Source organism: Pteropus medius, unplaced genomic scaffold (assembly GCF_902729225.1).
Source record: "Pteropus medius unplaced genomic scaffold, Ma_sr-lr_union100, whole genome shotgun sequence".
Classification (NCBI taxonomy): domain Eukaryota; kingdom Metazoa; phylum Chordata; class Mammalia; order Chiroptera; family Pteropodidae; genus Pteropus; species Pteropus medius.
This window is the reverse complement of record NW_024344371.1, coordinates 7,835,722-7,852,880: the sequence shown is the minus strand read 5'-3', so window position 1 is coordinate 7,852,880 and position 17,159 is coordinate 7,835,722. Positions and strand designations below refer to the sequence as shown.

General features: G+C 36.1%; 1 protein-coding gene across 4 annotated transcripts in view; it reads right to left on the bottom strand.

Moving 5' to 3' along the window:
• The window catches only part of AP4S1 (adaptor related protein complex 4 subunit sigma 1), a 39,501-nt gene that overhangs the window by 10,970 nt on the left and 11,372 nt on the right, over nt 1–17,159 (bottom strand). For all 4 annotated transcript variants that reach the window (XM_039870480.1, XM_039870481.1, XM_039870478.1 and 1 more), the window contains exons 2-4: nt 7,656–7,863; nt 5,163–5,249; nt 4,171–4,239 (exon numbers count right to left, since the gene is read on the bottom strand). In XM_039870480.1, the coding sequence (XP_039726414.1) occupies nt 4,171–4,239; nt 5,163–5,249; nt 7,656–7,793 (294 nt within the window). In that variant the 5' untranslated portion in view covers nt 7,794–7,863. The remainder of the gene's footprint in view (nt 1–4,170; nt 4,240–5,162; nt 5,250–7,655; nt 7,864–17,159) is intronic.

Sequence of the window (17,159 nt, the reverse complement as noted above, 5' to 3'; positions counted from 1 at the left end):
CCTAAAAATAAATTTTAAGTGACAAGGCATTCTCCATGAGTGGAACAGTTTCTATTTTCTTTCCTATAGCACTTGTTTCCTTCCTTTTTGCTTCTACTGTCATCCTAACCTGGGTCCTCCAAGTCCTGTATAATCACCAGGTTTAAATTAAATTCTAATCTTTTCTTCTGTAGTTTATGTGGTCACTTACTTTCCCTAGAATTACAGCTAGAATTTGGCAATGTGCTATTTATACTGTTACCGAATATAATTTAAGCAATGACAGTGCTTGTACCCACTCTTTATTCTCCCAGGTTTAAAACACTGCTATTTGGGGGAAATTATATTCTTCTTGATAGGTGTTCCCTTAAAGTGGCTAATCATGGCCAGCTCTGAATCACAGACCTTGACTTGCAATGAATGAATGTCTTAGAGTGGTTGTCCAGACATAAAAGCAGGAGCTAGAGTTATGCTGTCCAATATGGTAACCACCAGTCTCATGTGGTGACTTAATTAAAATTAAATACAATTAAAATTTCAGTTCCTCATTTACACTAATCACATTTCAAATGTTCAAGAGCCACATGTGGCTAGTGCCCACCGTACTGGAGCAGACAGGTACAGGACATTTCCATGGCCGCAGAAAAGTTCTTTTGGATAGCGCTGCTCTGTGGTGCTCTCTCCAAGCAATCAATAGCAATACAAAGGTGGATTTTAAAGCAAGCCTCAATGCTCTCTGTCCAATGCAAGTCTCTGAAATGGCCCAACTTCTTGCCCTTTTCCAGTTTTGGAAAGCACCAATCCCTTCCTAGCCAGATGAACTACCATGTCACAGGCCACTAGGCAGCTTCCTAGCTCCAACATCTGAATTAGGAAATGGCTGACAGGAAGCCTCATGCAGTAAGACAGTGGTTTTCAAACTTAAGCATGCATCAGAACCACCTGGAAAGCTTGTTAAAACAGATTGCTGGGCCTGTTGAATCAGAAACTCAACCCAGAGTTTCTGATTCAACAGAATGCAGTAGGCTCAGAGGTTTTCTTACAAGGTGATGCTTCTGCTGCTGGTCCAGGAACTACATATTTGAGAACCACTACATTAAGGCAATGAACACAGGCTAGTTGATTGTGCCATGAAGGAGTTTGCCAAACTTAACTTCTGGCATTAGGAATTCGACTGAAGATACAACTTCTTAACATGAGGTTTGCCCCTACAGGCTTTAGTGCACTCCATATTCCTAACTGTGGAGCAAATTCCACTCGCTGCCTCAGGAAGAAACAGCTTGTAAACGGTTCCTTCCTAATCATTTTATTTAAAAGCAAAATGAAATAAACAAAAACAACTTTGAAAAGTCAGCTTATGCCACTACTACTTTTCAAGAATGTCTAAGCAAGGCTCAGGAAGGCCTATGGTAGCATCGTAAAACATCTTCACTTATTCTTTTTTAAAAGAGCATCGGATTTCAAATTAACTACAAAGCTAACGTCATCAAGATAGTGTGGCAATAGCAGAAGGATAAACATGCAGATTATTGGAACAGAACTGAAAGCGGAGAAATAAACCCTTATATTTATAGTCAATTGATTTTTTAAAAATTTATTTATTTAAATTAGTTTCAAGTATACCGTACATTGGTTAGACATCTATATAGTTCATAAAACAATCCCCCCAATTGCTCCCTCCCTCCCCTGGCCCTCTATCTAGCCATCATATTAATGCTAACTGCATTCCTTCTGTAGTGGTCCCCATCCCTGTGACCATCCATCAGCTACTAATTTGTACTTCTTTAACCCTTCATCCCATTCTCCCAGGCCCTCAATCACCCCTCCCCTCTGTCTGTCACCTAATTGTCTACTATATTTGTAAGTCTGTTTTTGATTAGTTTGTTCTTTTTGTTCCTCAGATTCCGCATATAAGTGAAATTATATGATATTTATCTTTCTCTGTCTGACTTATTTCACTCAGCTTAATGACCTCTAGGTCCATCCATGTTGTTGCAAATGGTAGGATATCATTTTTTTAATGGTTGAGTATTATTCCATTGCATATATGAACCATAATTTCTTTATCCAATCATCTGTTGATGGGCATTTTGGTTGCTTCCATATCTTGGCTATTGTAAATTGTGCTGCCATGAATACTGGAGTGCATAGATCTTTATGAATTATTGTTTTGGTTTTCTTTGGATAAATGCCCAGAAGTGCAATTGGTGGGTCAAAAGTTACATCCACTTTTAATTTTTTTGCGAAAACTCCATACTGTTTTCCATAGTGGCTGTACCAATTTGCAATCTCACCAACAATGTATGAGGGTTCCCTTTTCTCTGCATCCTCACCAACACTTGTTGTTTTTTGATTTATTGATGATAGCTATTCTGACAGGTGTGAGGTGATATCTCATTGCAGTTTTAATTTGCAATACTCTCATGGTTAGCATATGGTCAATTGATTTTTGACAAAGGTGTTAGGACAGTTTAGTGGGAGGAAAGAACAGTCTTCCCAACAAATGATGCTGTGACAGCTGGATATTCGCATGCAAAAAAATGAAGTTAGACTCTGACTTCACATCATATACAAAAATTACTCCATATGGATCAAAGACCCATGTAGGAGCTAAAATTATAAAACTCTAAGAAGAAAAGATAGAAGTAAATCTTTACAACCTTGGGTTAGGCAAAGCCTTTTTAGATATGACACCAAAAACATAAGCAACAACAACAAAAATAAATTAACTGAAATTTCATCAGAATAGATATTATTGTGCTTCAAAGGACACCATCAAAAAAGTGAGGAAAAAAACCACTAAATAGGAGAAAGTATTTCTAAATCATATCTGATAAGAGATTTGTATTCAGACTACACAAAGAACTCTTACAGTTCAATAATGAAAAGACAATACAATTGAAAAATGGGCAACAGATTTAAGAGTCTCATGCTCTACCAAATGAGCTAACCAGGTGCCATAAAAAAATGGGCAAAAGATTTAAACAGACATTTCTCCAAAGAAGATGTACAGATGGCCAATACATGAAAAGATGCTCAACACTGTTATCCATCACTGAAACTCAAATCAAAACCTCAGTCGACTGGCCTTTATAACACTTCATACTCACTAGGATAGCTATAGTAAAAATGACAGATAATAACAAGTTTTGGTGAGGGTGTGGAGAAATTAGAACTTTTATACACTCCTGATGGGAATTTCAATCATGCAGCCACTCTGCAAAAGTTTACTAGCTCATCAAAATGTTAAACATGGAGTTTCCATATCACTCAGCAATTCCGCTCCTAGGTATATACTCAAGAGAACTGAAAACATGATTCTACACAAAAATGTGTACACAAATATTCACAGCAGCAATTCACAACATCCAAAAAGTATAAATAACCCAAATGCCTATCAACTGATGAATGGATAAACAAAATGTGGCATACCCATGAAATATTACTGAGCAATAAAAAAGAAGTACCGAAACATGCTACAACATTGAGGAATCTTGAAAACATTATGCTGAGTAAAAAAAGCCAGCCACAAAAGACCATATATTGTATAATCCTGTTGATATGATATAGAATGTCTAGAAGAGGCAAACCTGTAGAGACAGAAAGGAGATGAGTGGAGAAGGTGGGAGGGAAATGTTGATGGGTATGTATTTCTTTTTGGGGTAATGAAATATTTTAAAATTGATTGTAGTGATGGTTTCACAACTCTGTAAATACTAAAAACTATACACTTTAAAAAGGTAAACTGTATGGTATATAAGTATTTCGATACAGCTGTTTATAAAAAAAAAAAGACTGATGGAAAGGAATGCAGGTATTCCTTTAGGGGAGACAGCTTTGACCCTCAAAGGAAGGGTTTCGATGGAAATTATTTTTAAATTAAAAAAGTGTCATGTGTATTAGGAGGGGAAGCAGAAAAAGAGCGAGCAAGTGAAATAGCAAAATCTCTTAATTGAGGTAAAGACACAGGAGGTTCTTAGTTGCGTAGAAATAGTTTTTTATAAAGATCTAAGGCACACATAGCTTTATAACACTTTAGATGAGCCAGAAGGAAAGGTAATGAAAATCTGGCATCATCTGAATTTTAACTTTTACACATTAAAGCTCTATATTAACACATGTTCTTGATATAGACCCATTTCTGGGAAATTGGCCTGCTGACAAAAACAATTTTTTAGTCATTAGACTTACAACTCGGCTGAAGTACTCGTCTAAAACTTCCACGAAGTTATGGATGAATTCATAAATAGCCATCTCATTCTGAAATAAAAAAGGGCGTAATTAGTTTTAGTGTGGCCCATGTGTAAATCAGACATGCAGCTGCCCACTGAGCAACCAGGTTTTAGAGCATGTGGCTTGGTATACAGAAAATATGAGCAAATAGCTTCCCATGGACAAATATTCAAAATAGTTCTATGACTCACTTGTTTAAAAGAAGCTTATTAGTAGGAGAAATGTAGAAAACCTTAACCTCTGGGATTCTTTTTAGTGTCCATGATGAATCTGGCTGGACTGAAACCAGAATGAGTCTAGTGTTTAGAATTCTGAGCTCTATTCCCTGACTTCATCATCAACTGGCCGAAGCAATTTCTCAGGTTCATCATGTCATCACTTTTCCATTTGTGAAGATAGGGAAACCACCTTAAACTTTGGTTTGCAGATAAAAAAACAACCAACTGATATTTCAAAGTATTTTAGATCTTAAACATCCTTTCAGAGCATCCATGGCCATAGGTGCTGTTGATCTGGAATTAACGTTTCTGAAAAGGTAAACTAAAATCAGGAGACGTAATCACAGCACAATCATATTTACCGTTTGCTCTGGCTTCTGATATGTCAGCCTATGTTTAATGCTGCACTGATTGGCCTCCACACTTCTCTAAGCTTGCCCTACTGTGTCACACAGAACAAGGGCAGGACACTGGTACTGCTTAGGGTCAAGGAAGGCATTCTGTGGTTTTGTGCTTCTCTACAAGCTGCACATCTAATCCAATAAAAATACTAGTTATTTCTCTTCCACACAGCTTTTACTAGCCTTGATAAAAACAAAGATTTTTCAAAGGAGTCAAGATAATTCTTAGGGAGGCAAGTAGGGAAGAAAATGTCACTGTAAGGAGGAATAAAAAATTAGACTGCTATTCTTAATTTTCTTGCATTTTCCATAGGCTCTTCTAATATCTTACCTCAGTGTCATTAACTCCAACCACAATGAAGAGAGCTGCATACTGCCGATACACCAGCTTAAAATCCTTATATTCGATGAAGGAGCACTACACAAAACACAGTTAGATATTAATTCGTATGGTTAACAGGGATTTCTTCAAAATGGCATGCATAATTTTTAGGTTCTGCTTTGAGTATCTGTCAACACATTCTTAGAAATATACAACATTAAAATGTTACACAATCTTTGTTGGCCACATCCTCACAGTATTCAAGGGACAACTTGAAAGCATCTCTAGTGGGAGGTGAAGAAGTTGTCATGGGAAAAAGTCAGTGCTGACATGGGTTCCCACCTGTACTTTTTATTCCTTTGCTTGGTTCTGTGTGGAACTCAGCAGGCAAAGCTACTGAATATTAAACTCCCTCTAATGTGAAAATAAGCCAACATGATAAAGATTTTCTTCTTTTCACTTCTCTTAGGCTCTTTTGGAAGCAATTAGAGATTCGATTTTGTACTATTTAATAATCACTGAAGAGCCAAATAAACATGCAAAAAAAATCTTGATTTCTTTTTCCTACACCCATGAAAATAATCAATGTGGACTTTTATAAATTATTTAAAGATGGCTTTTGTGTGGCAGATGCTAGACAAAAATCTCTCATTGTAAACATTGCTTCATATGAATTAATAACTAGCTTACCAACACTGACTTGTGGATAAAACAACTCCCGTCCCATTCATCTCTCCTAAAGCCATTATATAAAGGGTAAGGGGAAGGCCCTGGGTGGACAAGAATTAGGTAGGAGGCTGAAGGTACAGGGCTGCCCTTCCTTTGGACCTTTGGGTGTGCCTGACCAAATGTGATTGAGCATCAACTGTATGGCTTTTTGTATTGGATATATTGCTCTCGGGTACCCAGATGCAGCTGGGAATGAAGCAGCAATTTTTGATTATGGAATTTTTTCCATTGGAAAGCCACTTGACAATCTATAAAATGGAGGAATTTGAGTCTTTTATTTAAAATTAAGATAAAAGCAGTAAATACAAGACCATTCTGCAGCTTTCAGCTCACTATAGAGCCAGTGTGATTTCTGCTCAGTTAGACCTTTCAAGAAAACACCACCTGTTTGAAAGAACTGAAGAACATATTTCAAAGCCTCTCGGGAGTTTCTGACATTAAAAAAAAAGTATCAAAGCACCTTTGTGGATAAAATAAAAGCTAAGCTGAGATTGTATTACCTCGGTGCCTGATTATGCCAAAAGCCCAGTGGGTTTCTATTTAGTCTAAAATAATTTAGAATGCTTCAAAAATCTCTAACAGTATATTCATTACAAAGTACATATTTCAAAGGGTACCTTATCATTGAAAAGGGTGTCTGAAATTGTGGAATTGAAATTGTAGAAAGATTCAAACATGAATACTTCTGGAGTGTGTTTACCTTTATGTAAGGTACGTGGCTATTAACACAGCCCTTTAATAGTTTCTGTTTCCTTTTGACAGCTACATGAAGCAGTGTGTGCCATGGTAGGCCAAAGTAGTAATTCAAAGAGGACTCTTGAGATGTTCCGACTGGAAAATCAATTTAGAAGCCAAGGGAAACACAGTTCCAACACGTTAAATTCTGAGCACTGATGTAGTTTAATATTTTATGGCTTAGCAGTGGTTCCCACAAGCAGCCTTTCTACATAGGCAGTGAAATGGAGAACTGGCAAAATTAATGGGTGATTTAAACAAGCTTTTTGATTTTGCCTTAGTTTGTTCAGTAATTTCCAATGGATTCAAAGTTAGGATCTGGATTAAGTAATTCTCCAATTAAAGTTCTTTGTAGTAATAAACTCAGTTTAAAAAACTCCTGTTTATTCTTATTTTAATGATTTAATTTAACCTCAATTTTGGCAGAATGGGCGACTCTGTTGTTTCATATGAATTTTTAACTTCCATTTCTCCTATCTACATAATAAAATAAGACAGGTTTAAAACAAGTTTTTCAATCAGTAATTCCAGTATTATGTTGGTAGTAAATTCACAAAAATGATAAGCAGAGAAACTTCATTTCACATGAGAATCATATTATTATCCTCTGGTACAAAGTGGGTCTTGAGTATTCACCTCTGTACTGGTCCTCTGACCTTCAACTTCTGGCTTATAGAAAACCACATGCTAGCTACAGGTTCTCCTAGGAGTTCCAAGGGTTGAATTTGTAGGAACAAAAAAGGAAGATATGTCTATTAGCAGAAGTCAATTTGAGATGCCACTTCCACAGAGCAATGAGACAAATATGCTGACCTAAATATGAACCCAAGACTTTTTATAGTTTTCTTTGTTTTTATCTTCCTTAAGGGGATGTAAGGAGAGCTATGCTTCAGTCTTCATTTCATTCGATTTGTTATTTTCCCTAACAGCTGTTGAAAAATGTAGTTCAAAGAACACGATGGCCCTTGAGACTCAGTAATAACAGATCAGCCACTGCTGAGTTGAATGCAGAGATAAAAGAGAGAATCAGAAACTTACTTGTTCATTGGATCGAGAGAGACAGCTCTTTATGACTTCTGTTTCTAGAAGTGTACGCTTATTAATCTCCACATGTTCATAGTACTTAGAAAGTCGGGTCTGCCCTTGTTTATTCACCATGAGGAAAAATTTTATCATTTTTTTTTCGGGCCAGTATTTTTCCAAATATAGGTCAAAAGTTATGGCAAGGGGTGGTAGTAACTAGAACCTGAATGATGAAAGAATAACAGAAAGGCAAGATCAAATTTCTCAAAGAATCATATCAAATATGTTTTATAGATGAACCAGAAATAAATAAAATGTCTTCTGATATCATTGGTCTTCACTATGTGAACTAAATGAGGTTTTCATAAAGAACTAAACATAAACATTTTCATTAGTTATCTTCCAAAACATTTTTGAGTACCCACAGTACTTCTACTCATATTCATTCAATTGACTCATCAACCTTGTTGGGCGCCAACTATGTGTCAAGCTCCAGAAGAAGACTATGGAGAGGAAGTAATTATTTCTGATCTTCACACCTAGCAAAAGTGTTAGATAGGTAAATGAGTAACAGCAGTACAAGGTGATGAGTTATAACCAGGACAAGTATCCTTGAATGGGGCACAGAAGGAAAGGACAAAGAACATGACAGGAGAGTTGGGCACAACTTCCTAGAGAAGAGGCTTTTAATCAAGATCTTAAACAATGATCTAAAAGAAGTGACTCTGACGCAGAAAAAACGGGTATGAAAACACTGGAAAGTTCACTGTGGCAGTAGTTCAGGGGGCAGAAGAATGGTCCCAGGAAACTGATCTGCTCACATAAGATGGAATTGGCTTTAGAAGTCATGCTAGGGAATATGAACTTTATTTTATGGATAATGGAGACAAGATCTATAGTGAAGCTTTTCTTTCCTTCGTCTCTGGAAGCAGTAGTAGTATAATATGCAAATCTTCGCTTCTTCAAAATGACTTTTCTCTTCTCATTCTCCTTGATTCAATTGCTACTTTTCTTTCCTTCTGCATAATGCACCACTCTCCCTTAATCATTAAACCCTTCGGTCAGCATCAAACAGTCTTAGGAACAAAGCCTCAGGTCTGTTAAGCATAGAAACAGGTCAAACTAAAGATAACATCTTGCATCACACCCATGAAGGAGAAAGACCCTACCAGCATCCCCTAGAAAATGGACAGAATGACACAATGACTGACATCAGGGCCTGATACAATGATCAGCTATCTCCTACCCTAGCCCCAACCAATCAGTAGAGCGCAAGACCCCAACTTCCTTAGCTACCATGACTAATGAGTTTTCCCCTGTATAACCTATCCCATAGAGGCAACTGGGAAGCCAGATCTTGGAGTGCTAGCTCACCTGTGTCTGGGCTTGGCGCCATTTCTTTAAATAAACCTCTTTCTTTGCTGAAAACTCCTGTCCGTGTCTCCTTTGGCTTTGATGTGTGCAAACAAAATGAACCCCTTGAGTTCGGTAACAGTAGTAATATCGACTGTCACAGGCCTCTAAAAAGGCCCAATTACAAGTCCTATAAAGTCACGTACTAAGCAATTTACATATATTATTTAATTCTCACAATTCTCTGAGGCAGGTACCTCTGTAATCCTCATTTTAAAGACAAGCAAACTGAAGTTTAGGGCTGTTAAGACACCTAAAGTCCCTGGATTATTTTATGTCAGACGTGAGATGCAACCCAGAGGTCAAGCACGTGCACACATGTGTGACACCTCTTAACTTGTCTTCATCGTTCAGGGATTCATGTTTGTGGTTTTATTTCTAACTCAGCTGTATTGAATCTCATGTTTCTTTCTCATTTTAATATAGATTTTGAAATAATCAATGCAAAAGAGCACAGTATTGACCAATGACCAGTCCTCCTTTCATCATGAGCATCAGAGCTGCCTTGTTGGCTCATCTGATATCATACTCACATTTTGTGATATCTATGAAAGTCAGTGTAAAAGAGCAAGGTTAACAATAGTTCTTAAACTATTATAATGTGAAATAATTTTATAGAGGAGTTGTAACAGATTATGGGATAATATTTGGACAGAGTTTTATAATATTTTTTGCCTTCTCAGCTCATCTCCTATTTCCTAAACCCTATCAGACAGGTGGTTATGTCACAACAATTCCAAACATTAGAGCTAGAAAGAGCAAGGTCCAGTCTGGCAAAGCCTGGCATTGCTGTGTTTATTCAGTGTGCAGAACAGGATGTTATCTAGACCAGCTCAGCTGAGGATATGACAGCTGTGCCATGGGGGAGGCCTGTGGTCATTCACTCCCTTTTCCAGGAAGATAAGCTCACTACTGTAGGTGGGATTGCAACATATTCTGTGTTGTTTAATCATTTGATATTACGTGCTGCTTTTATTTTCTTTATAAATTATTGTCAGTAAATTATGGCAGACAACTAGTAAATTATTAAGATTACCATCCTTTCTTTTATTCCCTTTCAACAGAGTTATTTTAAAACCATCTTTATGAAAGTTAGAAATTACAATCTTATACCCTGGATTCCAACTGCCAGGTAAAAGAAAAAATATTGACTCAAAGGAACCCGTGGTCAAGCCTATGCCTTTAAATGTCCTGGTTGCAGTAAGTGGTAAAATGAGATGTAAAATGATCCAACTGCAATGTTACACCAAGGGATCAAATTGGTTTCCACCTTAAAAGCACAGCATTCCTTCCCAATGACTTCAAGAGCAAGGATGACAAACAAGAACATGTTGAATTGATACTCATTAGGATGCAAGTCTTGAAAATAGTAGCTGAAGGCATCGAAAGACTTGAATACAACATTTTTTTGCATGTTCACAAACACTTACACAATTTATAACTGTACAATTACACAGTGGTAATAAAATGGACAAACACAACTATAAATTATTTCTATTAATTTATAAAATAGACAAGGCCAAAATATACGATGCAGAGACTCAGACAAATATATGTTTGAGAACTGAAGATGAATGCTTTAAGCACCTATCCTGCTTATTAATCATCAGGGAGGAAGGAGATCAAATAATTATGAAACTGAGGTAGGGCAATAAGAAGGAATATGCTTAGACAAGTGCTGGGAGTGGTCAGGGAGCAGGTATGAACTGCCTCTGTTTATAAAACTCTGTATTCAACAACACACTAGGCTGGGGAAGATGTTTTGATTGCCAGAAAGTTAGATTCCACACTCAAGAGCTTGTGTGAATGTGCATGAAAAACCTAGGAAGGAAAATAAAATTTTGGGGGGGAAAGCATTACACAAAGAGTGCTGGGATGCCCAAAAGCCAAGGCTAGGGAGGGTGGTAGATTCACAGTAGGTCAGGAACAGATTAGTGCCTCTGGAACTCAATGTGATGTAAACTTAATGCCTAGAGAAAAGACAACCTGGATAGACTGAAGTACATATCAATTGGGCACAGTTTTCCAATTTCTGATGGTGTATTTCTGGGAATTAGAACTGAAAGAGTCTTTACAGGTTGTCATATCCAAACATGATAAATAGATTTCGACTTAGGTGCCAACTGTGACTAACTGTACTTGTTGCTTTGAGCACTGTGTTGGGAAAGATTCTCAAGTTGTTTTCAGGTTCAGAATAAAAAAATGACATGAATGATCACTAATGTCAGTCATGGGTTAGGAAGCAGGGTGTGGCAACATATGCACGTTATATCTGTCATCCCTGATGTGCACTCCCTGTATTTTGCAAATGGGAAACTGATAATCTGAGATGTAGAGTGAAGTCTTGAATTCGGGTCTCCTGACTCATAATACATTATTGTCTTTAATTTATCACATTGCCTCATTGCCTCACTGTGTTGGGGTCATTAAATGATCATTTAAGTTTAATAAACTCAACATCAGATAGCTTTGGGAATGTAAAGTCAATTTTCTCTTTTCTAATGCCACTGAATAATTAATTTGAAAAATACCAAACAATTCATTGAATGAAACAGTAGAGTAAAATTTCTAGAAATGAAAGTGGTATTTGATGATGACTAATATCCCTTATAGCTTCAGATGCTTTCTAGATACCCCAGAATTGTAACACACACACATTCATTCCCTCACTCTCCCTTGCCCTCTCTAAGGTAATATTAGACAAAAACATTTTTTTTTTTTTTGCACATAGAAATGATTGAAATAAAATTCCCCAAGTTAAAAAGCAAATTTCCACCAAGAAAATGTATGGTACTCATACAGTATAATAGTCAGAAACATGAACTGGAGCTTGACTGTTTGGTTCTACTAATTAGCTTCGTGATCCGTGATCCGTGATCCGTGATCGGGGCATGTTTTTCCATACTCAGTTTAAGGTGAGGTGGGAATAATAATAGTACTTACCACCTGGGTTGTGAGGATTAGAGGAGCAAGTATATGTAACATTCTTGGAAGTATGCTCAGCAGTTGGCACATAGTGCTATGTAAATGTTGGCCAATGTCATTAAGATGATATAGCACCTTTTCCTCAGTGAAGCCTTCCTGCCTATCCCAATCCCTGCTTTCTAACCACAAACATCTGGCTATCCTTTCTTCGAATCCATCACTATATATTACAAAACCCGTTACCCTATGTAATTATTATTTGATTACACACTGAGCTCCCCTACCAGACCAGTGATTTTCACTTTTTTATTGTGACAGTAAGAGGGATATTTCACACTGTGACACCGTATACAGTTACATATATATCTGAAACAAAACTTCACAAAGCAATGCTTACCCATATTATGTATATCGCACTCTAGTATTTTCTTTAACATTTCATTTTGTAAAAACTGAAGTTGTGAGGGGTTTGGGTTACACAGATATATGGATTTTTCAAAATTTGGTAAACGTAAATTTAAGATTCATGCGTTTATCTTATGTAAAGTTTACATAAAAAGTAACTAATACTCTAGCTACTCTAGTTAATGATAGACATGTTGAAGTATTTGGGGGAAGTGTATTGATATCTATAATTTACTTTGAAATGCACTCAAAACTAAGATAAATTAATAGATGGATAGAGATAGATGGTTAGCTATCTGATAAAGTAGGTCTAGAAAATGTTAATGGTAGAATATAAGTGGTGAGTACATGGAATTCACTGTGAAATTCTTTCGATTTTGCAGTATATTTGAAAATCGTCATAATAAAATGTTGAGGAAAAATGATAACTGTGATCCAGTGATATTATTAAATTCATAGCTATTATATTTTACAACACTTTTAGATTTACAGAAAAAAATTGCAAAGATACTTGTACAGAAAGTTCCCATATACCCACACTCAGGTTCCCCTATTATAAACATCTTACGTTAGTATAGTACATTTGTTACAATTAATGAACCGATATTGGTATATTATTATTACTGAAGTTTATAATTTTTCAGATTTCCTTAATTTTTACCTGATGTCCTTTTTCTGTTCCAGGATCCCATCTAGGTTACATTATATTTTATCTTCATGTCTCAGAATTCTCTTGGCTGTGACAGTTTCTCATGCTTTCCTTGCTTTGATGATATTCAGAGTTTTGGAAAATATTGGTCTGGTATTTTATAAAATGTCCCTCTGCTGGTATTTGTCTGATGTTTTTCTCATGATTAGACTGGGGTTATGCGTTTTAGGAGGAAGACCACAGAGGTAATGTACCATTTCCATCACTTCAAATCAAGGGCAACTACTACCAATATGATCTATCACTGATAGTGACCTTGGTCACCTGGTTGAGGTTGTTCTTGTCAGGTTTTTCTACTGTGAAGTTATTCCCTCCGCTTTCCATAATGTGCTCTTTGGAAAGAAGTCATTTTGTGTAGCCAGTGTTTAAGGGGTGAGGAGTTATGTTCCATCTCCTTGGAGTATCTATATAAATTATTTGGAATTCTATTGCACAGGAGATTTGTCTATTCTATCCATTTACCTATTTATTTATATCAGTATGGACTCATGGATATTTTATTTTATACTTTGGGTTATAATCCAATATGACCCACTGATTTTTAATCTCAGAACACATTAAAGGGCTGTGACCCAAAGTTTGCAAAATACTATACTAAAAAAATGAATTGTGGGTAGGGTCTATATCTTAACGTTAGATTTTGCACAGTGCCCAATGTATAGTGAGTATCCAATACATGTTTGTTGAATGAATGAAATAATGAATGAAAGTTTTTAGCAATAATTTTCCTTTTAAAAAAAATCACATAAATATTGAAATAATGCAGACATAAAAAGTACCCTGGTACCCCAACTCCTGCCTAAAGATATAACCAATGTTTTTAAGTTTAGTGAGTATCCTTCTAGAACTCTATACATTTACATGTAAATATGCATGTATGTGTAGCAGCTTTATTTTTTAAACATAAATGTGATTGATGAACTCTAAAATGTCAAGAGGCCAGCCTAGCATCTATTCTCTTCTGGTACCTCTAAATGAACCTGGTCCTCTCACAAAGCCCTGACTGGACCCTATAAAAGAGCACTAAAGAGATGTTTGGAAATTCATCAAAATGACCTCTTATTTAGCCAATCTAGCTTAGGCTTTCTTGAGTTTTTGTCCCCTTGATCCAGTGCCTTGGCTCCCATTCTTTCTCTGGCCTTGATTCTTAATGACCTAGTTTAGATTTCTGCAATCTTCTAGGGCTTGACCTTTGGTATTTGCCCTCTGGTTGTAACCTCTTTGACACCCAGTCCTCACAATGTCTCCTGGGAGTAATACCTACCTCAAAAACTGGTGGCAAACATTAAATGAGGTAAATGATGTAATTCTTGTAAAACATTTAGCACTGTCTTCTTTAATTTTCTCCCTTCATGCATATTAAATTAGAAAAAAATGCTGATAAGGTTATAAGGCAATAGATATGTGAGCTATATATACAGTTAGTGGTCCCTTAAATTGTTAACAAATTTCTACACTGTAATCTGGTAGAATGCAACAAAAATCATGAAAACAGTTCTACTTTATAACTCAAGCATTTCAGTCCTGAGTATCAATCCTAAAAGTATAATTTAAAATATGCACTAACTTGATGTTTTTAACCATTAAATAAACATGCAGACTATGCAGAAGGATGGGAAAATGTAGATAAAATACTGTTAAGTGACAAAATCAGAACACCAAATTCTATACTCACATGGATTACAACTATGTAGAAGGAATATCCAAATAGTTAAAGATTAAAGAGACCAGACAGAAATCATACAAAAAACAACAATAAACAGCAACAACAACAACAACAACAACAACAACAAAAAGAAAAGAGACCAGACAGATGAATCTTGAAAACATTAAGCTAAGTGAAAGAAGCTGGTCGTAAGGATGACATATTATATGATTCCATTTATATAAAATATCCAGAAAATAAACAAATCTACATAAAGTAAATTAAGGGTTGCGGGGTATGGGGGTTCAAAGGGTGAGGTCTAAGAGGTCTGCAGTTCTGGTGATTGTTGCACAGATATGTGAATACATAAAAGTACACTTCAAATGGGTGAATTGTATGGGTATGTGAATTATATCATAATAAAGCTGTTAAAAAAAAGAAATAGATAGCTAGACCAGACAATTAGGAAGAGCTCGAATAATCAAGCTGGAATGATTTGAATAAATAATATAGTACTGGATTACAACTCTTAACAGGAAGATATAAGGAGCACAATTGAAAAATGGACAATGGATCTAAAAACGCATTTGAACATAATAAGCACATGCGAAGATGTTCAACACCATTAATCCTTAGGAGAAGGCAAATGAAAACCACAAGAAGATACCACCTCACACCTACTTAAATAGCTATAATCAATAGGGCAGAGTTATAGGCTGTGGAGACACTGGAACCCCAACATAGACACTGGTGGGAATGTAAATGTTACAGCTACTTTGGAAAACAATTAGGCAGTTTCTTCATAACTTAAACACAAATTTACCATATTATCCAGCAATTCTACTTCTAACTATATACTCAAGGTAAATGAAAACATATATCCACAAAAAAGACTTGTACATGAATGTTCATAGAAGCATTATTCATAATAGCCAAAAAGTGGCAACAGCCTAAATGTCCATCACCTAATGAAACAGAGAAACAAAATATGGCATACCTGCATACAATGGAAAACAATTCAGCAATAAAAGCGAACGGAATATTGCTACATGTTACAAAAACGGATGAATCTTAAAAACATGTTAAGTGAAAGAAGCCAAATGTAAAATACCACCTATTGTATAATTCCACTATAATGAAATATCTAGAAAAGGCAAATCTATAAGTAGAAAATATATCAGTGGTCGCCTAAGGCCAGGAGAGGAAGGTATGAGGGGAAATGGGGATGAGATTTCTTTTTTTTATGAACTAAAACACTTTGTTTCTTGGCTTGGAATTTACTGAATTGATTTACAATGATTCAGTTTTCTCATCTGTCAACTGGGAATAATGACAGCTGCTTCACAGACTTTCTGTGAGGACTAAAAGAGATAAAGGGCTAGATAGTCTTCCTAACAGATTCCTCCTACTGCAGTTCAGGACTACTGAAATTTGACTTCAAGAAACCTGCCACCTGTTCTGTTTTTCTTCCCAACCATTCTTCTCCACCTTGCCCCCCATTTCTCTCTGTAAATCTCTCGTTTATGATTCAGAATATATTTTCAGTAGCTTCAGCTAACACTTTTACTTTCTGTTAAATCCCTAGGTCACTCAAGAAATATTTCAACCACATTTGATTTGGCATTAAACACATTATATGTATGCTGCTTTTTTTTTTTTTAACTCAAATAGTTTTAAAACAGCTAAAACACTTTAAAATCTTAAGTTCCAATCAAATTCAGGATTTGGAGAAATCCTGAAGCTATCAGTTCTACAGAAAGATTAGGAAAACACTTTGAGAATAAACCTTAATAGTATATATGGCCTACCATTTTTCTAACAGTATATCTGAAAAAATTTCTAAAGCTTCATTCATGTGACTCTCAGATCCTGATCTAAAGCCACTTAGGTTAATTAATGAAAAAGTCTCATCAAACTCTGTTCCAAAACAATATAAATCCAAATAAGTATGGTTATTTGTAACTTTAAAATGTATATAAAGCAGACACACATTAGAGGTTTTACTGAAAAGGATAGCTATTGTATTTTTGGAGGTGTTCAAGTATCAAACTTCCTACCCTAAATTAGTGGGGTGAATGGAAGAATTTTTAAGGTCTTTACAGCAATATGATTAAGGCAGGGGGAAGAAAAGTCATACTTCAAAAACTGAGGATGAGGAATTTATATACTATAAATAGACCATTACATTGTCAGTTTGAAAGTACTTGTTTTATTTTTATTCATTAGTCATCTGTCTGTGTGTGGAATGGCGGATGGAGGGATTGAGAATAGACTCTCCACCAGTTATTTGCCAGCAAGGTACTGACTATTAGATCTGGTGGTGGTGGGAGTTGTGCACAGTTTAAAGATACAAACAGTTGATGGCTGGAGTTCACTTGAGTCTGCTGCCACTGTTGATATCTTACCCTCCACTCTCCTCAGG